This window comes from Oryctolagus cuniculus, chromosome 12 (genome assembly GCF_051225735.1).
Source record: "Oryctolagus cuniculus isolate XC-2025 breed Fujian yellow rabbit chromosome 12, ASM5122573v1, whole genome shotgun sequence".
In the NCBI taxonomy this organism is placed as follows: Eukaryota; Metazoa; Chordata; class Mammalia; order Lagomorpha; family Leporidae; genus Oryctolagus; species Oryctolagus cuniculus.
The window spans coordinates 101,562,217-101,584,725 of record NC_142878.1 but is presented as its reverse complement, the minus strand read 5'-3'; the positions used below and the strand labels follow the sequence as shown (position 1 = coordinate 101,584,725).

At 57.3% G+C, this 22,509-nt stretch overlaps 1 protein-coding gene across 1 annotated transcript in view; it reads left to right on the top strand.

Annotated features, from left to right (window-relative positions):
• Positions 1–566: 566 nt before the first annotated feature.
• HOMER2 (homer scaffold protein 2) overlaps positions 567–22,509 on the top strand; it is a 94,434-nt gene continuing 72,491 nt past the window's right edge. The window contains exon 1 of the mRNA XM_051834264.3: positions 567–786. Within this exon, the coding sequence (XP_051690224.3) occupies positions 782–786 (5 nt within the window). The 5' untranslated portion in view covers positions 567–781. The remainder of the gene's footprint in view (positions 787–22,509) is intronic.

Genomic DNA, 22,509 nt, shown 5'->3' with positions numbered 1-22,509 from the left:
GCATGAAGACACCGCTGCCCCCAATCCCAGCTTCCCTTGCTCTAAGAATAGAGCCCCCCTTTCCCCCAATTTGGGCGCTCCCATCTCATCTTTACCCAGCCCAGCTGCAGGGGGCCGGTACCCTAAGCCACCTAGCCCGGGAACCGGTAGGACGACAAGGCCATGCCCAGCTCGGATTCTGCTCTCACTGGAATTGGTGACCTTGGGCAAACCTACAAACCCAAGGCAGCCCCCAGACCCCCACCCCAACCCCCCCCCCCCGCCAGCGGCCAGCGGCACTTCCAGCCTCGCCGGCGGGACGCTCGCTGCTCTGCGCCACGCCCCGGGGTGGGCACGGCGCGGGGCGCGCCCACGCGGGCCGGGCCGGGAGGCGCAGGGGCTGCCCGCGCGGAGGGCGGCGACTGGCGGCCGCCCCGGCCCCCACGCACGCCGCTGCGCCCCTTCGCCTCTCCGCCGGCCCCGGGCCCGGGGGTTACGTAAGGGGCCGGGCGGGGAGCCGGGCAGGGAGGGCGGCGCCCGAGCGCGGCCGCCCAGCCCCCGGCGGCCCAGCCCCCTCCCGCCCGCCTGCCCGCCCGCGCCTGGCGGCGGCGGCGGCGGCGGCGGCAGCAGCAGCGGCGGCGGTGGCGGCAGCAGAGCCGCGCAGCCCCGCGGAATGGAGCGGCGCCGGGGCTGAGCCGGGCGCGCACGGGCCCCGCATGTGCCGCACGGGCAGCGGCTGCCAAGCGGGCGGACAGCGAGCGCCAGAGGCCCCGTCGGAGCGGCCGCCGGAGCAGCACCGGAGATGGGGTGAGTGAGTCTGCACCCCGCGCGCTCCCCGGGACGGGCTGCGGGGCCGAGGCTCGCGCCGCTGGGATCAGGAGCTAGCTCCCCGGGAGCTAGCGCGCGGCCGGCTCGGAGAGCCTGGAGCCGCCCGCTCCGGCTTGCAGACCCCGGGCAGGGGGCGGCCTGGGCGCGGATCCTGCGCTGCGAGCCTTGGGCCCCGGGCCCTCGCTCCCCCACCCCGCGGGGCGCAGGGACACCCTGCGGGGACTGGTGCCCGGTGCCCGGCGGCCTCAGAGCCTCGGCCGTTCCACGCTTCCCCGAGTCCCCGCGCCATCAACTCCCGGGCCTGTGTCGGGGAGTGCGGGAGGCAGTCGGTCGTTCTGCACGCTTGGGCTTCTTAGCAGCAAGATGGAAATCGAAGTTTTCCTGGAAAGGGAGCACAGCGGATCATCTCCGCGCTCCGGCGCGGACGGAGGGCTGGTGGGGTCCCGTGAGCCCCGGGGAGGCTTCGGGCTCTGCATCAGCTGGGCAGATGCTCAGAGGGAAACTGAGGCACCCCCATGGAAGTGAGTAACGCCGCCGCGTCCAGAAAGTGCCCGGGAAGCCGAGAGAGATGTCGGGGAGCCCGAGCAACTCGTGTGAGCGCGCGGCGCCGCCGTGCCTGCCACGCTCGGGGAGTGGCTGCTGTGCCCACTTTGCCCACGAGGAAACTGAGGCCCGGAGGAGTTGGGCGACTTTCCCCCGGGGCTGAGCAGATTGTGCAAGACGGGCGACCCTTGGTGCGTCAGAAGGAGAAGCAGGGCCACCCGCCCACCCCCGGACTGTGCGCCGGCCTGGACCTGCGCGTCCCCTGCTGCCGAACCCAGCGCTTTGCACACAGTTGCTGGCAGGACCTCCAGACTTGTGCGCGGTGGCCTGAGCTGGCCCCGCGGCATCACCCAAGTGTGAGTGAATGCCTTTGGGTCAACACGAGCTGGACATGGCCCTGGACGGGGTGGGGCCAGGGAGGTAGGTAGCCAGCGCAGAGGGCGCCTGCTGGGCACTGGTGCCAGTCAGGGGGTTGCACACCGGCCATACGGGCAGGCACCCCAGCTGGCAGGCAGGTGTTTTGTCTTTTTTTTTTTTTTAATAACATTCCCCAAGATCCCTGAAGAAGTAAGAAAGGGCCCAGCTTGGAGCAGTGGGGACCTTTGAAGCCCCCGGATTTCATACTTTTAAAAGAACAGTGGGAGGAGAAAAACTCGGCCCTGGTAGTCTCAAGACAGAGAGAGAAGGTATATGGTGATTTTAACTCCCTGCCCCTGCCCCCACCCCCAACCAACGCAAAAAGTCACCTGGCCACTGTTACGTGATCAAAAACAAATATTGAAGCTCGTGGCTGAGATCACCCAGCTCGGGATGAAAATGTTTACTCATAAGGGCTTCAGGAAGATGTCAGAAAATCATTTTTGTCAGTGGAGGCACAGGGAGGAGCAGCTTGGGGGTTTTGTTTAAACACAGAAGTATCTTTGCTGTAATGTAACATCACCCTGTACACGTGTATTACTCACTCCTTGTCAGCCAGGGCTGGTGTGTAGCTCCCGCCCACCCCTGCTGTATTTTTTAACACATCCACTTCTCGAACGCAAGTGAATGAACTGTACCCGGAGAGGGAGCTGAGGGGCAGGAGCAGCCTGGAGACGGAGGAGGGGGGACCGAGCCGTTCCAACCGAAAATAGAACCAGTGGCGTGGTTCTGGAGAGTGGTGGAGGGTGGAGGGGGAACAGCCAAGAAGGCAGCCAGCGGGAACCCTTGGCGTGAACCCACAGCGTGTCCACTGCAGAGGGAGGCAACACCCAGACCACCTGCGTGGCGCTCTCCTCGCCTAAAATCCCTTCACTGCCCTTTAGGTGTTCCCTGTTTAAGGGTGTGGCTCCCACGGACTTCCTGCTCTTGCTGTTTCCTGCTGATTCTCTTCACATTCCCCTCCTCACCCTTGCACCCTCTCCCCACCCCATATACCCCTCTTCCCATCCCTGCACCCTCTCTCCACCCCATGGACCTCTCTCCTCACCCCTGCACCCTCTCCCCACCCCCATGCACCCCTCTCCCCACCCCCATGCACCCCTCTCCCCACCCCTGCACCCTCTCTCCACCCCATGGACCTCTCTCCTCACCCCTGCACCCTCTCCCCACCCCCATGCACCCCTCTCCCCACCCCCTGCACCCCTCTTCCCACCCCCATGCACCCCTCTCCCCACCCCTGCACCCTCTCTCCACCCCATGCACCTCTCTCCTCACCCCTGCACCCTCTCCCCACCCCCATGCACCCCTCTCCCCACCCCCATGCACCCTCTCCCCACCCCATATACCCCTCTCCCTACCCCATGCACCCTCTCCCCACCCCTGCACCCTCTCTCCACCCCATGCACCCCTATCTCCACCCTATGCACCCCTATCTCCACTCCATGAACCCCTCTCCCCACCCCTGCACCCTCTTCCCACCCCACACCCCTCTCCTCACCCCTGCACCCTCTCCCCACCCCCTGCACCCCTCTCCCCACCCCATGCACCCCTCTCCCCACCCCCATGCACCCCTCTCCCCCCATGCACCTCTCTCCTCACCCCTGCACCCCTCTCCCCACCCCATGCACCCCTCTCCCTACCCCATGCACCTCTCTCCTCACCCCTGCACCCCTCTCCCCACCCACACCCCTCTCTCCACCCCCTGCACCCTATCTCTACCCCATGTACCCCTCTCCCCACCCCCTGCACCCCTGCACCCTCTCCCCACCCCCTGCACCCTCTCCCCATCCCCTGCACCCCTCTCCCCACCCTGATGCATGCCTCTTGCTTCTCTTGCCGTGGACAAGAGCCGCCGACCCAGGGACCCCCCTCCTGCCTCCAGTCTAGTGTGTGGCCATCACCTTCTCTCCACCGTGTGGCTGGATGGCCAGCCCTGCCCCCTGTCCTCCCAGCATCCGCTCCTCCTGGGGCAGCCCCCTCGCACCTTCGCAGAGAGAGTGCGCCTCTCTGTCCCAGCCTCCATGCTCTGCAGGGACTTCTGCATCTGTGTGCTCTACCGTGGCAGCCACCAGCTACCCGTAGCTGCTGGCACCTGCAGTGTGGCCAGGGACCTGAGTGATTAATTTGGATTTTGATAGCCACCCAAAGTTGGTGGCTGCCACATTAGCAAGCACAGCTTTAACTTCTCACATCTCATATTTGTTTATTTATTTATTTGTTTGTTTGTTTATTTAAAAAGCAGAGTGAGAGAGAGAGAGAGAGAGATCTTCCATCTGCTTGTTCACTCCCCTAATGGCCACAGTGTCCCAGCTGAAGCCAGGAGCTAGGAGCTCATCCAGGTCTCCTATGTGGGTGGCAGGGGCCCAAGCACTTGAGCCCTCTTCTGCTGCCTTCCCAGGCGCATTAGCAGGGAGCTGGATCAGAAGTGAAGCAGCCGGGACTCGAACCCGTGCTCTGGTGTAGGATTGCCACCCAGCTGGCCCCAGCTCTCCCTCCAGCCTCCATCCTTCTGCTTCTGGTCTTCGTCTCCACCAACTTTCCCCTGGAAACTTGGCGAAAGCTGTGTCCAAGCCCGGTGTCTCCCTTTGCTTGCACATCCTCCCACCTGTTTGTCCTACCTCTGCCGTCTGGCTGTACCCCCTCCTTCTCCCCGAGACCACCAGGTGACACATCGCCCTGTCTGCCCTCACCTGTCTGCGCCGCTCAGTGGAGGTCCTCACATCTCCCCTCTCAGCTCTTCGGGCCCCCACGCTCTTGGCTTTCCTCTTACTTTCCAGATGGTTCCATGCTGGGTACCCCTTGGCTATTTAGCTCCAAATGGTGGGGTATTTAAGGCCCCGTCCTGGTTTGCTTTCTCTGCCAGTTGTGTCCTTCTTGGGCATGGCACGCCAGCGCCAGCCCCTTCCTCCACCTCTTGCCTTTAGAACCACCTATGGAAGCAAGGTGTTTGAAGGAGCCCAGCGCAGGGAAGCGGTCAATATTTAAGGAAACGCCTCTTACCCTGATTTGATCATCACAGGTTGTGAACACGTGTGGAATGACCACACAGCACCCCATAAATATGTACACTTATATGTCAACTTAAACATTAAATACTACCTCTGCTGATGGCAACCTCATTTTTATTTCCAGCACAGACCTTTCTCAGGGCTTCTGGCCCTTGTCCAAACAAGGAGCTCTTTTAAAAAAAGATTTATTTGAAAGGCAGAGCAACAGAGAGGGAGAAACGCACAGAGAGGTCTTGCACCTAGCGGTTCACTCTCCCAGCAAGGGCTGGGCCGGCGCAAAGCCAGGAGCCGGGAGCTCCGTCCGTGTCTGCCACGTGCATGGCAGGAACCCAAGTCCTTGAACCATCAGCCATCACCTCCCAGGTGCGTTAGCAGGAAGCTGGATTGGAAGCAGAGGCCGGGCTTGATCCCAGGCGCTGTGATGCGGGGCGTGGGTGTCCCAGGTGATGGCTCAACCCCCTGTGCTGCTACGCCGGCCCCCACGCGTGGGCTCTTGGCATTTCTTAGTTCTCCCCTTCCCTCCTCTTGCCTGGCCCCAGTCAGCGACCCCACCGCCCACTCCTGTGATTCCTCTTCCTCCCACCCCCACATGGGGGCTGTTGGTTTGTCCCGAGGGCTCTACTTCTGGGACATAGCCGGGGTGCACACACCTCCCTGCCTGATCCTAGCTCCCGCTCTGGTCCTGGCCACCATCTTCCCGGCAGCCTCCCTGCTTACTCTCTGGATCCGTTCTCCGTCCCGTCTCCGCACAGGCATGGAGTGACTGGTTTTGACAATCACCAGTCGGATTGTCTCCCTCTCCTTAGCCCCTCTTCAGTGGGGGAGATGCTGGCCCCTGCCTGTGCCCCCCCCTGTTCTACCAACACACCCTCCTCCTCCTCCTCGCCTTTCCTTTCACTGCCTGGCTGGTGTCCTTGAACTTGCCCTCTGCCTGACCTTGGCCCTACGAATACCTTCCTCCTTCTCTCCCTCCAGATGTCAGCATCAGGGTCACCTGCTCAGGTGTTTTCGTGGTTTTCCACAGTTGCGCACCAGTGCCCGTCTAAGCTCTGTTGGCCCTGCAAGGGTAGCACCTTACCCGTCCCACCAGTGTCTCCCAACTCCTAGCCCTGGGTCTGGCCCCTAATGGGCCACCAGTAAGTTTATTGGATTGAGTTCATGCATGGTGGGGAGGCCGTCGTGGTGACCCCTGGGTTACTCTCTCTAGAGCCCGCTTAACTGGGAGACGCAAACATGGAGACAGACATGAATGCTGTTTGCTTTGAGTGCTAAAGCAAGTCGTTGGTTCGGCTTTTATTGTGATGTTGGAGAAGCCTGGAACGATGGTTTTCCTCTGCCTGCTACCTGATGTGGGTGGTGCCTACCGAAGGTCTCTGTGCGACTGTTGGGCTTCGTCTCACCCACTTTTGTTCAGCTGGGATCACCTTGCAATGTCCAAATGCCACAATCTTGGTGATCTGACACCGCGGGCCGCCTTTCAGTAATCTATACCGATTAGCTTTCTTGCGATGTCCACTCCTTCTTCAATTTTCCATTCGTCCCCAATCACTCCGCACCCTGCAGATCTTACACAACCTGTAGGGTTTTTCTTGGGGAACTGCATTAACTAAAGTACAAAGGCACTTCAGGAAGTTCATGGAGAATGCCTGTTGTGACAAACAACATGCATTTCAGTTTCAAAAAACATTTTGTTTGAGAGATGGCAGGGGATGTGGGGGAGAGGCAGAGAGCGAGCAAGCCAGCCAGCATGCTCTCCCGCCTGCTAACTCACTCCTCAAATGCCCACAACAGCTGGGCCAGGCCAGAGCCACCAGCCTGGATCTCAGTCCAGGTCGCCCCTGGCGTTGGCAGGGGCCCAGGCACTTGAGCCATCACCTGCAGCTGCTTCCTAGGATGAGATTGAAAGGAGGCTTGGATTGGGAGTGGAGCCAGGATTCGAACCCAGGCACTCAGATACTGGATGTGGGTGTTCCCGCTGGTGACTTAGCCGCTAAACCAAGCTCTTACCCTGATTTTCAAAATAGTTTTGATTTTCTGGTACCTTTTGAAGTCCCCTCGTAGATACAGTTTGTCTGACATATTGAGGTGAACTTGTCTTTCTTGTGATCCTGTTGTAGGGATTTTTAAAACTTCAGTTTCTTTCTTTTTTTTTTTTTTTTTTTTTTTTTTTGGACAGGCAGAGTTAGACAGTGAGAGAGAGACAGAGAGAAAGGTTTTCCTTCCGTTGGTTCACCACCCAAGTGGCCACCACGGCCGGCATGTCGTGCCGATCCGAAGCCAGGAGGCAGGTGCTTATCCTGGTCTCCCATGGGGTGCAGGGCCCAAGCACTTGGGCCATCCTCCACTGCACTCCCAGGCCACAGCAGAGAGCTGGCCTGGAAGAGGGGCAGCCGGGACAGAATCCGGCACCCCGACCGGGACTAGAACCAGCGCCACGGGCGGACGATTAGCCTAGTGAGCCGCAGGGCCAGCCAGTTTCTTTCATTTTTAAATAAGAAGCACACATACACACACATACACACACAGATAGAGCTTCCATTTGCTGGTTCACTTCCCAAATGCCCACAGTGGCCAGGGCTGGGCTGGGCCAAAGCTGAGAAGCAGAACTCCCACATAGGCGGCAGGGCCCTAATTCCTTGAGCGATCACTGCTGTCTCCCAGGGTCTGCACTGGGAAGCTGGGCCAGGGGCCAGAGGCAGGTTTCAAGCCTAGGTACTTAGATACAGGACGTGGGTGTCTCAACTGCTAGGCCAGATGCCCGCTCCTGAACTTGACTCTCCAGGGTTCATCTGATCCTCTCTCTGTAAGGTGGTTGGCATCCAGAAGGGCGCAGGTCTGCCCGTGAGCTCCTTCCCCTGTGGAGTTTCTGTGTTTACAAGGGAGAGAAGCCGCAGGCACAGCATCTGTGAAATGCTGCGAGTTTAAACAACACATTAGGATCTGTTTGGGGAGTTCTGGGCAGACGTCCTGCTACGTCTTGGTGGCCAGGAGCCCCCTCCTTATCTTGGATGCCCATCTCCCCGGGTGTCTGAGCTGGAAAAATACACAGAGCTTGGAATAGGGGAGGCGCTAAGTAAGGATGCGTTGAGTGATCGAGTGAACAGGCATGAATGAACACCGGCTTTGGGTTTGCTGTTTTTCTTTGTGGAATATGTGGTTTGTCAGATCATGGTAACGCACAGGGAGGGGGCTAGGGGATGTGGAGGCAGGAAGATGCAGGTGGAAGACCTCACTGAGAACCAGGACGCATCAAAGACCTAAAGGAGGAAGGGGAGTGAGCCGAGTCGGCATCTGAGGGGAGAGGCGCCACGAAGGCCCTGGGGCAGGAGCAGCAAGGAGACCAGGTAGCTGGAGATGTGTCGGTCAGGGAGGTGGCAGTGGCCGGCCCATGGCCCTGGGTTGAGTTCCGGTTTGGGGAAAGGCCAGCATTGTTGGAAACAGCGCAGGAACTCCTGGCCTTGAGGGTTTTCTGGGGTGGAGGCGGGGGCACATTGGCTGCTTGTGCACAGTGCCTTGAAGGAGAGCCCCAGGCAGGCAGGGGGTGTGTTTTTTGTCTAAAGGACACCGTGTTGGTGTGAAATTATTAGGTTTGTTTTCTGCAGTGGCTCCCCGGGAGCTCAGAGCCAATGCGGGTCATCCTTGGCAGATTTGTCAGATCTCTTCCTCCACCTCTGATTTCTGTTTTAACACTCGTTTATTTTCATTTTATTTGAATCGCGGAGAGAGCAAGAAACAAAAAAGAGATCTTCCACCCAAATGAGATTCACTCTCCAAATGGCTGCAGATAGCCAGGGCTGGCTCAGGCTAAGCCGGGGGCCCAGAACTCAATCCAGATCTCCCATGTGGGTAGTGGTGGGGGGACCCACAAGGACTTGAGCCATCACCTGCTGCCTCCCAGGGTGTGCATGGGAAGCAGAGGAGCTGGGACTCGACCCAGGCGCTGTAATTTGGGAGGTAGGGGTGGCACACCGGGACTTGACCACTGCACCTTGCACCCACTCAGTTGTACGGTCCCACCTTGGCTTTGCCATTACCCTTTCTCATCTACCACTTTTTAAAGAACAAAGTGAAGATAGCTTTGCTTTTTTTTTTCTAATTATAAAAAATTACATGTCCCTCAAAAAAAAAAAAGTAGCATCATGGAGAAGGAAGTGAAAAGTCCCTGGCATCCCACGTCCTTAGGGGGAGCCCGCAGCAGCGTGTGTGTCTGTGTGGCCTCCCTTCAGTTCCGTGTGTCTCTGTGGGCCTGGCTGTCTCTCTGCAGAGGACGGCTCCACTGTTAACCCAACGCAGCCGTCTTTTACATCTGTTTCGTAACCTAATTTTTCGACTTTAAACATCTCGAGTGGACAGCTTTCCATGCCCATCACTATAAAAAGACTTCCTCCTTGAAACCCACACCTGCCTGGCATTTGCTGTTTTGCTCAGGTTTCTGCATCTCTGTGAGCCTGCTTAGCTATATCCTTGCTAGAACAAGACAGGTTTTTTTTTTTTTTTTTTTTTTTAAGACGTTTTGACAATTCCTCAGAGCCGTTGTTTACCTTAAATGCATTACTGAAAGGGAGACATGGGAGAGGAGAGCAGGACCGCGAGGAGGAGCGGGTAATTGCTGGGGCCTGTGCAATTTTGCGTGAGTCACCGCGCCTTAGTGCATCTTGGTGAGAACAGCGAGGATCCTTGGCGGTTGCTAGGGGTGGATGGCTAGACCGGGGCCCCAGCTGCACACATGGCCTCTCCTTGTTTGGAAAGAGCAGGGCAGAGCTCTGTGCTCCAAGGCTTGGGCCCCAAGGTTCCCTGTGGGTGAAACACACCTGGGAGGCTGCACCTGACACCCCCACCTCCTAGGAGTGCCCTGGCCAGAGGCTTGGCAGGGACCATCCCTGGGAAAGGCTCTTCTGGTCCCTGCTTTAGTTGCAAGGCACATTAAGACAAAACAGTGAAAGAAACAGGCAAACCTGGGTAAAGCCAGCGAAATGTCGCAGGACCCACATAGACATCCGGGACCTTTGGAGTAGGACCTCCTTCCTCCTCTACCCCCCTCCCACTTTGGTGCCTGGGGTGGGAGTGGGGCAGTGCTTCCTCTCCATTTCCCAAGAAAAACCTCTTCGATGCTTGTGACAGTGGGCAGTGAACAGATTTCAAAGAACCGACAGAGAAGGGGGCAAAGGCATTTTTGGAGAAAAGCAGCGACCTCTGGGGTACCAGATCCTGATCTTACAGGATCCCGAGGTTTCAACTACCCATCTTGTTTTGTTTTCCTCGCAGCGTGAAAATAAACTGAGCTGAACGGAGCTCCAGGATGGCCTGGGGCCCGAAGCCGCTCATCTGCCTTGGTTCTGCGTTTCCTAGGCCTTGCCCACGCAGCCGCCCCGAGCCGAGTGGGGTGGGGGCGCCCGGGGCACACCGAAGGCTCCCGTGGGTAGCTCTGCCACAGGGTGCTGTTAGTCATACGGTGCCTGCTCTGCTCCAGTTTATTCAAATTATATTTCAAATGAGCTCGTTAGAATAAAAATACGCTTGTGGGGAACACATTTAGACATTTGTCAAAGACTAGAGAGATTTTTTTTTTAAACATTTTTATTCGCGAGTCTGGTTTGATAGTCATCTTCTTAGAATTCCTCCCGGGAGTTGGGGATGGTGGCGTCCCGACCATGCACAGACGAGCCCCACGGGAGGCATTGCCAGGCATTGCCAGCCGTGAGAGCTGGGCGTGAGCGAGGCCCTTGGTACAGAGGTGTCTCCCGGGCAAAGGAGGGCTGGGCTGGGTCCCAGCGGCATGGGGAAGCCCACAGGCCCCCTTCTCTGCCCGCCTCGGGAAATCTTGCTCCAGCCCCGCCGTGGGAGGTTGTCTGAGCCCAGGCTGCCTTGAGGCCACCTGCGGCTCTGGTTGTAGGTTAAGGGGTGGCGGTGTCCACAGGGACCTAATTAGGAAGAGGGCAGACCCCACTGCCTAGGCCTGGATCCCTTTTGGGATCGTTAATTGGGGAAGCTTTCCCTTGGGGTCATTCAGGTAGGTGGAGGAAAAGGGGGGTGCTTTGGCCTCTGTGGTCCTGGGGGAGGAGGGGTGACGGAGAAGGTCCTCGTGGGGAGAAGGAGCAGGGCCTGTTCCAGAGTGTTCCAGAGGAGCCCTTGGTGGAGGTGGCACCGAGCATCCTCCAGCCCAGGTGGTGTGCAGGAGCACCCTCGGCCTCCTTCACTGGGGCCGCTGAGCACGGGCTGCCCATCCCCGCCAGGGCCAAGATCCACCTGTCGGGGTGGCCACGTAGGACAGGTCGGACCCCAGCCCTCCCGGTGGCTGTGTGAGCTTGGATGGGTCATTTCCTCCCTCTGAGTGTCCCTCTCTGCTGAGTGATGGACCTGGTTAGATAAAAAATGTGTGTAGAGCGTTTAGCACAATGCCCGACACATAAGCATTCCATGGCCAGTTTACTGTCGTTGTCATAGTTTCTGCTTTGGGCAGCAGGTTGGCCGGTGACCCCTGGGGTACCCGCTGGAGCAGGTGGTCAGGGCTGAGTGCTTCCATCCCCTCTGAACCCTCCCAGGCCACCCCCTGAGCCCTCGGCTGCTCCGGAGCAAAACCTCCGAGACTACCCAGCACGGGGCTCCCAGCCTCACCAGTGCCAGAGCTGGCTCCCTGGCATCCGGTGGCTCAGACAAAATGAGATCTGTCCCCAAGACTCTCGGCTGCTACAGGTGGAGGAACGACACCAGCTAGAGGGCTGGAGAGATCAGGGGAGCCACCCCTTGTAGGCCAGGGGCCAGCGCTGTTGCATAGAGGATAAAGCCGCCGCCTTCAGTGCTGGCATCCCATATGGGCACCAGTTAGAGTCCTGGCTGCTCCACTTCTAATCCAGCTCTCTGCTATGGCCCAGGAAAGCAGTAGAAGATGATCCAAGTCCCTGGGCCCTTTCACCAGCGTGGGAGACCTGGAAGAAGCTCCTGGCTCCTGGCATCAGATTGGTGCAGCTCCAGCTGTTGTGGACAATTGGGGAGTGAACCAGCAGGTGGAAGACCTCTCTCTCTCTCTGTTTCTCTCCTTCTCTCTCTGTGTAACTCTGACTTTCAAGTAAATGAATAAATCTTAAAAAAAAAAAAAAAAAACAAAACAATGGCCATGGAGAGAGGTGAGTGTGAACCAAGGATAAGGGGTTTCTACCCGTTGGACTAGGGATTTGTGTTGCTGATCTTCATTTGATTGTCCTGCCTTCATTCATTCATTCCCTCATTCACTCATTCAAGAAATGGGGTCCATCTGCCTTGCGTCAGGTGGTTAGTCCTGCATCAGAGAAAGAGGCCTGGCCTGGGTCACTGGAGGCAGTGGGCTTGGAGGGGCACAGGGCAGTTGGGGTGGGAAGCAGGAGCCTGCTGTAGCGTGGACGTCAGTCTCTCGGCGGTGGAGGCACGGCGTCAGTCGTGGGAAGAAAATGCTCGCTCCAGAGTTGGCGATGAGGAGCAGGGTGGGGAGTGAGGTTGTGGGACAGAGACTGGTGGGACACAGGCCGGGTGACAGGTGTTGAGAGCAGAGACGGAGCAAGGGTAGCGTTGCCCGGCTGGGTAACGGATCTGATACAGCCTCCAGGAAGGTGCGAACCATGGTAAAAGAGAAGAAATACAAGTACGGACTTCGCTGGGGATGAGTAGCGAGCTAGAAGCGCTTTTCTGTGTAAGGATGGTGGCTGAATGCGGACACGATTGAAGCCGTGGGTGAGTGAGAGCTTGGAAGGTTTGCCGTGCTGTCTGGACTCTCAAATCTCCTTCGAGTCGTAAGCAACCCCCACTCCCGTAGCTGGGGGCTGGAGAGATTCAGGCCCTCAGCCAGGATGTGGCAGAGTTAGGGATCAAGCCCCAGCCTGGAGCCCCCGGATCAATGCGGGAGCAGGGGCCACAGCCCTGGATCTTTGGGATGAGAGGAACGGAGGGGCTGGGCGTGGCCGGTGCGGGTACTTGGAGACCGGCGGCAGTGATGTTGACTGACATGGGGAACAGAAGAGGAGGTGCAGCTTGTGGGGGGAGGGGGGCAGTGATCAGAGTAGTTTTTTTTGGGGGGGAGATATGGTGAATTTCCACTCATGGGGGCTGTCCAGCTTGGCAGGGGATGGAGGTTGCTCTCTAAGTGAGCATTCAGCCCTAGCAGGCAGCAATTAGGGGGAGAGTCAGAGATACAGACCTGGGAGCCCGCACCTCGGAGATGGATTCGACCACCCAAGGAGAGAGTAGGTTAAGAGACAGGACACAGATGGGCGCTGGCGAAGGAGACAGCTGAAGGGCAGGTAGAGAAGCCAGCCAGCGAGGCTGAGAGGTGAGGGGACGCAGAGGAAGGTCGGGGGAGAGAGGTGCGGAGGAGGGAGGGGAGGCTGGAAGTGGAGATGTCCTTGGCTGGGTCAGAGGCCTTGGAAAGCTTAGAGGAGGAAGCCCGGGCACTCAGATGCAGTGGGGGCAGGGCGCTGGGGCACTGATGGATTTTGAGGGCAGCCTCAGGTCTGTTTGCAGGTGAGTTTCACTTAGGGAGTGCGAGTTGGGGGCGGGAATCCGGCGTTTGCGGCGAGGGAAGGTCAGCTTGAGCGGGAGTCGGGGCAAAGGAAGGTGTTTTTCAACTTACTGTTTTATGTGTCGTTTAAAAGGCTTAATGCCGCCACTGCATAAAGAGTTCAAGGAGACCACAGCCTAGCAAGGGCTACGCCCAATAATCAAAGGAAAAGACATTCAGCTTCACTCATGTAAAATTTTTTTAAGATGTATTTATTTATTTGAAAGAGTTACACACAGAGAGAAGGAGAGGCAGAGAGAGAGAGAGAGAGGGGGGGGGAGGGAGAGGTCTTCCATCCGCTGGTTCATTCCCCAGTTGGCCCCAATGGCCGGAGCTGCACCCATCTGATACCAGGAGCCAGGAGCTTCTTCCAGGTCTCCCATGCAGGTGCAGGGGCCCAAGGACTTGGGCCATCTTCTACTGCTTTCCCAGGCCATAGCAGAGAGCTGGATCGGAAGTAGAGCAGCCCATATGGGATGCCAGCACTACAGGTGGCAGCTTTACCCGCTAAGCCACAGCGCCGGCCCCCACTCATATAGATTTTTAATCACAAAATCACTAAAACCGTAGTAGTATGAAATTCCTGTCAATCTGTTTGATTGACAGCAAAGTCAGAGAAAGCTCTGTGTTTGCGGCAAAACCCAGACACACAGGCTCGATTTTTGTTTCTTAAGTCAAGCGTGTGGGGAGTTGGCGGTTCACCCCTAGGGAGGTGGAAGATGCTGGAGCAAGGTGCACAGCAGTGAGGTCGGCGGCAGACGGGCCCCAGAGCAGGAGATGGAGAGGAGGAGGTGAAGGGCCCTGGCGGGGTCATCCTCAGACGAGGTGCAGGTATGGAGGGGTTTTGAGGCTGTGGCAGGAAGGGGAATGAGGGAACTGGGTCAGCTGGATTTTATCTTTCGTTGTGAGCTGAGGAATCTGTCTAAGAGCCAGGGGCAGATCAAGAACACAGGAAATGGGTGATCCAGCTGCCCGTAGGAGCTGGGGCAGGACCTCAGCAGGAGCCGGCTGGAGACTCCAGGCTGGGAGTTGGTGAAGATGGTGGTGGCCTCACCGGCAGGCCGAGCGGCATGGGTGTGGGAGCAGAGGCGCAGGCAGTCCCAGACCTAGCTGGTGGGTACCGGGGGACGGTCACTGTGGTCGCTCCCAGTGCTCTGCTGTCCACAGCCGTGGGGGACCCCGCTCCATCCCCCGTGCTCACCTCTCTGCCCTTGCCTGTCTGAGTAGCAGTCATTGTTCTGTTGTTAATAATTCTTCCCAGACCTTTTCTAAAAAATGCATTAAAATTCTGGCCAGCATGACCCCTTTGAGTAATGAGATCTGTAAGTTTATTAACCTCTGCAAGAAGTGGATTTCTTTGCTCCATGGGAGCGGATAATCCCTTACAGGGAGTGAACATTAATGAGCTGACCTGGGGGTGGGGGTGGGGAGTGGTTTGCCCGATGCCTGAGGGCAGAGGCTGTGTGGGGGAGGCTTATCTGCACCCTCCTCCATCTGACTTGGCGCGTGTCCCCTGCAAGATGGGCTGATGGCTTCTGCCCCTCAGCCCACACACTGGGTCCAGCTGCAGCCCAGAGTTGAGATGGTCAGAGAAATCCAGCCAGAAGCCCTTGTTTCTTTCTGAGTCTGATTCTCCGCATACAAGGGGAAAATGGGAAATGGGGACATTGAGTCGTGTGTTGACAAGAATATCTAGACTGTGTCTCACAATGGCCTCTGAGTACCCAGAGAGGCGGGGAGAGGCAGTGGGATTTTGCTGTAGGACCTGATTGAAACACCTGCCCTGCTACCCTCCTGTCACCCTTCAAATCCACACAGGTGGTGCCCATTTGATGCTGGCTACTTGAAGGTGTCCCATGAAGTGCCCGTGGCTCATGGCTTCATTCTCATTCATTTGACACGTCAGGCCCGCTATACCCTAAACCCATCTTCCCTGTACTTACCTGCCCAACCTACCTGTACATTCTGGACCCCTGAACACCTCACCCATGCCCCTCTGTGTCGTTTACCCTGTGAAACCTGTAATTACAACATGAAGTCACGTCAACGTCTTGTCATAACAGGCAGCACTCCCAGCTCTTGGCAACCTGGCTAGCATCGTGCAATAGAAGTTTAAGAAACACGAAGTATTTTACATTTTCTAATACCCGCATTATACATATGAAAAGAAACAGATGAAGTTAAACTTTTAAAATATCATTGTTTCCACCTATAATCAACGATGACTAAAACAGACACGGATTCTCCTACACTCCAGTGAGGGAGGTAGATGCCACCTGCCTCCATGCTCCCAAGTCCCCTACTTCTCAAATAAATAAATAAATAAATAAACAGTGACCTATGGTTTTTCTTGCAAATTAATTCACTGTGTGTTGTGCTTGGTGCCAGAGTGAGAAGGTGTGGTTGTGGGACAGATGCCTCTGCCTCCTGTGGAACAAGGGGCGCAGCGTTGCAGGGGGAGGGAGCAGCAGGTGCAGAGGCCTCCCTGGGAAGGTGCTGTCTACGATGTTTGAAGAATGAAAGTCGGACCTGCCCTGCAGGCTTGCTGCCAATCAGGGGTTGGGGAGAGAGGTAGGCTGGGGAGACTGACCGAGGTTGAAGGGCGTTCATGGGGCTGTAACGGGATCCTTCTTAGGTTTCATCCCCCGAGGGAGAGCAGATTGGAAGGGGACAGAGTTGAATCAAGGAAAAAGTGGTGCTGGTGGAGGCTAAGGTGACGGAGGAGATGGGCGGGTGGGATGTCCCACAGGTGCTTTGGAAATGGACTTGGTGGCGCTTGCTGATGGGTGGTCCCTGGCGTGTGGGGTGGGAGAGAGGGGGAGATGACACCCTGGTGATAGGTTGGTGCTGCCGGTGGATGGGGGGCAGCCTGGAGGAGGCACAAGTTAGGAGCCAGGGCGGGAGCCAGGGCGGGAGCCAGGTGCAGTAGCAACCTGTTCAGCGGGAGGGAGGGAGGGAGAGGAGCTAGGGAGGAGGCAGCTGATTCCAGGAATCTGGGGCTCAGCAGGGAGGTCAGATCAGGCTAGGTGGCTGGGAAGGAGAGGGCAGGCTGAGGGGGATAGAGGACGGGACTGCAGGAATGCCCATTCTTCAGCTGTCAGTGGGGGAGGGGCGTGGCCAGGGGAGGAGCCTGGGGTGGCATTGGGGTGTCCACGGAGAAGTGTCCCTGAGAGGGAGGCTTGGAGGCTTGGCCACCGGCTGCTGGGAGGAGGCGGAGGGCGGGGGCCTGCTGGGCTGTTGGCCTGCATGGAATCGGTGAGAAGCCAGGCTGGGAGCAGGTGGGCTGGACAGTGGGCTAGGAAGCAGGAGTGTCTGAAGTGTGGACTGCTTTTTTAAGAAGCTGAGTATTGGGGTAGGCATTTGGTGTGACTTTTATTTTTTTTTTAAGATTGATTTATTTATTTGAAAGGCAGAATTACAGAGAGAGGGGGAGAGATGGAGAGAGATCTTCTACCTGCTGGTTCACTCCCCAAATGGCTGCAATGGCCAGGGTTGGGCCAAGCCAAAGCCAGGAGCCAGGAGCTTCGTGCAGATCTCCCACGTGTGGGTGACAGGAGCCCAAGTGCTTGGGCCATCTTCTGCTGCTTTTCCTAGGCCATTCACAGGGAGCCGGACAGGAAGTGGAGCAGCCAGGACAGGAACCTGGTATTGTAGGCAGTGGCTTAGCCACTGTGTGACAACACGGGCCCCTGGCATGCCTTTTACGACATTGCTTGGGATGCCTGTACCCCATATTGGGGTGCCTGGGTTCAAGTCCCGGCTCCACTCCTGACTCCATCTATCTGCTAATGCCCACACCAGGTGACAGCAGATAATGGCGTAAGTACCCAAATCTCTGCCGCCCATGTCAGAGAACTGGATTGAGTCCCTGGCTCCTGGCTCTGGCCTGGCCTACCCTTTGCCATTGTGGGCATTTAAAGAGTGCACCAGCAGGTAGAGAATATCTCTCTCTGCCCTTCAAATAAATAAATAAATCATACAAAGGTAATGAAGTTGACTGTCATTGGAGCAGGGAAATGGGACAATAGCACGAGAGGCTGTTTGTAAAGGAGAAGACAGTGTGTGTGTGTGTGTGTGTGTGTGCGTGATGTGTGTGTTCATGTGCTTTGGGGGGTGCTGCCTGGGGGAAGAAGGGTGACAGAGGAGCAGAGGCCTTGGGGAGATGGGGGGTGGCGCTCAGAGCACTGGGGTGGGCAGTTGTGCTTTAGAGAGGGAAGAGGGAGGCTGCCTCCCCTGGGCAGGAGTGGGTGTGGTGGGAACATCCTGTGCTCCCAGTCCCGTGCACCTGCAGCAGTGCGGAGGGCAGGGACGGAGGGCAGGGTGTGAGGCGTTGGAAGAGGAGACGTGACGTGAGCGTGCTGTCTGGGAGTGGGTGGCGAGGCCTGGGAAACACAGGCCCGCAGGCCTCTGCAGACTGACAGTTTGAGGTCGGAGCCAAGGCTTTGAAACTTGTCCATCCGGTTCTGCTGGGGTGTGGGCACGGGAGCAGGTGGAAGGCAGGTGCATCAGCTTTGGGCTCTACCGGGATTTGTAACAGTGGCGGGTGTGGGATGGACATGGGTGTGGGGAAGAAGGCCTTGGGCAGGGGAGGTCGGGGAACCGAGTCCGGCGTGTTGGACAGTGACAGGAGGTGGGTGGAGGCAGAAGCCAGGCCAGGAGCTGAAGCCCGTGGTCAGTGGCAGGAAATGACGCGAAATGACGCGGGGGCAGGTGAGGGTGGAGGGAGGCAGGCGGCTGCATGCCGGAGCTCCCTCTGTGTTCTGTGTAAGTGTGGGGTAGGTGGACTCCCCCGTTGCGGGGCTGGGGACAGTGTTGTCCTCAGGGCTGGTCTCAGCTAAGGCATAAAGGGAAAGGAATTCTGTGGCCAGGGGCTGAGGCCCGCTGCTTCCCAGAGGAGTGCAGTGAGCTTGGGAGTGTAGAGGCCCTGGATTTGGGAGTGTACTGAGCGGGGAGGCCCCTGAGCGACCCTGGGGTGCACAGTAAGAGTGGCCTCCTGGCTGTCCCCGAGGTGACGCGGCAGTGTTCTCTCCTTGGCTGTGGGAGTGGGGTGGTGAGAGAGGCTTGGAGGTTTGGGGTGCATGGAGAGCTCTTCGGGAGCCAGTCTAGGGGTGTGGAGCAGTCGGCCAGGAGCAGTGGCATCCTACGTTTGGTTCTGGGTGCCAGGTCACCCACGTGTTGGTGGGTAGGACCTTTGCAAGTGCCCTCATAGGCCCAAAGGGCTCCTTTGAACGACCAACCAAAGCCACGGACGCCGTTCCCAGCAGAGCTGAGCCATATGCATCCACACTGTCCACGCAGTCGGCGGCTGCTCACACAGCCTGCACTGAGCCCCTCCCTCTTCCCATCTTCATGGGGCTTCGCCCGGGCCCCTGCTGTGCCATGTGTTTCTCCAAAAGCCCATGTAGCTGAGGGGTCTTTATTTTTTTTTTTTTTTAAGATCTTGTTTGTTTATTTATTTGAGAGGCAGAGTTACAGACAGAGAGGAAGAGACAGATCTTCCATCTGCTGGTTCACTCCCCAAATGGCTGCAACAGCTGGAGCTGGGCCTATCTGGAGCCAGGAGCTTCTGCCCGGTCTCCCATGCGGGTGCAGGGGCCCAAGGACTTGGGCCGTCTTCTACTGATTTCTCAGGCCATAAATAGAGAGCTGGATCAGAAGAGGAACAGCCAGGACATGAACTGATGGCCATGTGGGATCCTGGTGCTGCAGGTGGAGGATTAACCTACTGTATACAGAGCCAGTACGAGGGGTCTTTAGTGTTTGGAAAAACTATGCACAGATCTCAGAATTTTTTTGCACCAGGGACAAGCATCGTGGTACAGTGGATCAAGCCTCCTGTGACACCAGCATCCATATGGGTGCTGGTTCATGTCCTAGCTGCTCTACTTCTGATCCAGCTTCCTGCTATGCACCTGGGAAAGCAACAGAAGATGACCCAAGTGTTTGGGCCCCTGCACCCACGTGGGAGACCTGGATGCAGTTCCTGGCTCCTGGTTCAACCTGGCCCAGCCCTAGTGTTTTTGGTCATTTGAGGAGTGAACCAGTAGATGGACGATCTCTGTCTCACTGTCTCTCCCTTTGTCTGTCACTTTTGCCTTTCAAATAAATAAATAAATCTTAAAATTAATTTGCACCTAACTATGAACATATTTTACTGCATTTTGCATAGACTTTAAAAAATTAACTCATTTATTTGAGAGGTGGAGAGAGGAGAAAGAGAGAAACTTTGATCTGCTGGTTCACTCCCCGGATGCCTGCAATGGCCGGGGCTGGGTCATAGCTGGGAACCTGGAACTCAATCCAGGTTTACAACATGTAGCAGGGACCCAGCTGCCTGAGCCATCACCGCGTTAGCAGGAAGCTGGCATCAGGAGCAGAGGCAGGCATTGAACCAGGGGACCTCCTGCATGGGATGCAGGCATCCTAACCACTAGGTCAGACGGCTAGCCCTCCACAAGCTTTCAAAGCCCCTGTGTGTTCATCCGAGAGAACAGAGAACTTGGCCCAAGAGGCCAGGCTGGGGCGGAGAGAGCCAGTTCCATGGACACAACCAGCTGCCCCTAGGTTTGGGGTTGTTCAACGCCTGCTCAGCGGGTGGGGCTCTAGTCAGTGGGAGGGAAGCCTGGCTTGAGGCATCTGGGGGGAGGCTGAGGGTACCTGTCGCAGGTGGGGTTTGCACGGGGCAGATGGCAGAAGGAGGTGGCCTATGATGCTAGCAAAAGCTTGGTCCAAACCTTGTTCTGAGGCGTGAACACCGTAGGTGCTGCAGGTTTTCCTGGTCCTTGGGGAGACTCCCGGGGGAGTGAGCAGCCTCTGCACCTGCTCAGGGGTGAGGCCCCTGGAAGCCTGCCCACTTGGGGATGGCCTCTCCTCTTGTCTTGGGGCCTCAGTTTGCTCTACTGTGAAATGGGAATAATGTTCGTGAGGGCGATGCTGTGGGGTCCGGACAGCCCCTGTGTCTTAGACCCACCTCCCTGGTCTCTGGTAGGGGGATCTCTCCCAGGCTGTGGAGTTGGGCGGGGCGAGTGCAGAGCTGGCTCACCAGGCCTGAGGTGAGTCAGGCTTTATCTCCTGCCAGGGGGAGGGGCCTGTAAGTATGCACCTGCCCTGCCAAGTGTCAAGGTGACTCCCGTGCCTCAGAACTGCTGATTAATCGAGTTTGGCTTTGTTGGAGCTTCCTCTTGGTGTTTTTTTTTTTTTTTCCCCTTCTTTCTCTCTCTCTCTCTAAAGCAGGCATGCCTCACCAAGGTTGGAATATTCTGGAAACTGGAATTGGACTCCCACAGCCTGATTGAAAGCCTTATCACTTGTTTCAAGGGAGAGAGCTAAAAAAAGCCGCTCCTTGGCGTCCCCCATGAATTTTAAATGCTCTGAGAGCTTCGCCCCACGAAGGAAACAATGCCTTGTGTCTTCAATAATTCAGTGGTGAACACTGAGAGGGGCTGTGCTGACCCGGGCCTGGCCATACCGGAGCCCCGGGCCGGCCTCTCTCCTCTGTCTCCCCTGTTTCTCTCTCACAAGGGCAGAGCTGGGTGGGGCCCGAGAAGACTGTCCTCAACAAAAATTGATGCAGCTTCAGATAGCCACCTTTTATTTTATTTAAAGTTCTATTTATTTATTTGAAAGGCAGAGTTAGAGAGAGAGAGAGAGAGAGAGAGCACGAGATCTTCCATCCACTGGTTCATTCCCCAAATGGCCAACAACAGGGCCAAGGCTGGGCTATCTGGATCTCACACATGGGTAGCAGGGGCCCAGGAACTCGGGCCATCTCCCACTGCTTTCCCAGGCACATTAGCAGGGAGCTGGACTGGAAGCAGGGTAGCTGGGACTGGAACCGGTGCTCCAGTGTAGGACGCCAGCGTCACAAACAGTGGTTCAGCCCCTGTGCCACGATGCCCACCCTCACCCCTACTGTCAAGTTCTAAGTTGGTCTGTGCCACGATGCCCACCCTCACCCCTACTGTCAAGTTCTAAGTTGGTCTGTCTTTCCCTCCACTGCCACGTGGCTGTCCACGAGAGACGACCATGGCCTTGAGCCAAAGTCTGTACCTTCTCAACCACAGTAGCACCGGCACGAATTTCTCCAGGTCCTCGGTGGACGTTTCTGGAGACGGCAGAGGCCCCTCCCTTCATGGGTGGTTGTCAGAACCGGCACATTCTTCCTGGTCGTCTGCCTGTGTGCGATCGCCCAGGGTCTCTGTGTCTGAGGCCACAGAGTGGGTGTGGGGTCTTGTCCACGATCCCCCTGCCCCCGCCCCGACCTCTGGCTTGCTTTCGGTGGGAGAGAAACTAGGCGGGGGAAACTAATAGTTAGGGGTTATCTGCTCGCACGACTTCCTTGAAGCTTCGCGTTCCGCAGATAGGGAAGGTGGACTGCGGAGACCACAGGTTGCTTGGTGAAGGTCACACAGCCAGGATGCAGACTGGAGCTGCCGGTTAGACCTGCCCTGCCCAGCCCTATCTGTTACAGACATTTGGTGTCGCTCTCTCGCTCACTCGCTCTCTCTCGCTCTCTCTGCCACTCACCCAGGGATGTCGTCTGATGTCGTACCCACACAGCTCTAAGAATCCTTGTGGGAGCTGGTGCCGTGGCTCACTAGGCTAATCCTCCGCCTGTGGCGCCGGCACCCCGGGTTCTAGTCCCGGTCAGGGCGCTGGATTCTGTCCCGGTTGCCCCTCTTCCAGGCCAGCTCTCTGCTGTGGCCAGGGAGTGCAGTGGAGGATGGCCCAGGTGCTTGGGCCCTGCACCCCATGGGAGACCAGGAGGAAGCACCTGGCTCCTGGCTTCGGATCAGTGCGGTGCACTGGCCGCAGCAGCCATTGGAGGGTGAACCAACGGCAAAAGAAAGACCTTTCTCTCTGTCTCTCTCTCTCACTGTCCACTCTGCCTGTCAAAAAAAAAAAAAAAAAAAGAGTCCTGTGGGTCTCGTGTTTTCACCCCTCTGCATCCCGGTTTGCCCCTGGTCCCCTGTCTGGGGATTGCAGTCGCGATCCCAGAATGACCTTGTTCTTCCGTCTCGTTGCGTCGCTTGCCGTGATCGCATGAATGCAGATATTTATCCAGAGAGCACACTGGGAGTCTCAGTCTCAGCCCAGCAAACCTGTTGGGCTGGATCGGCACGAGCAGGTGCGTCCATCTGGGTCTCGGCAGACAGGACTACAGGCCCTGCGCAGCCCACATTGCGGCCCTGCTTAACTTTTGTCCAC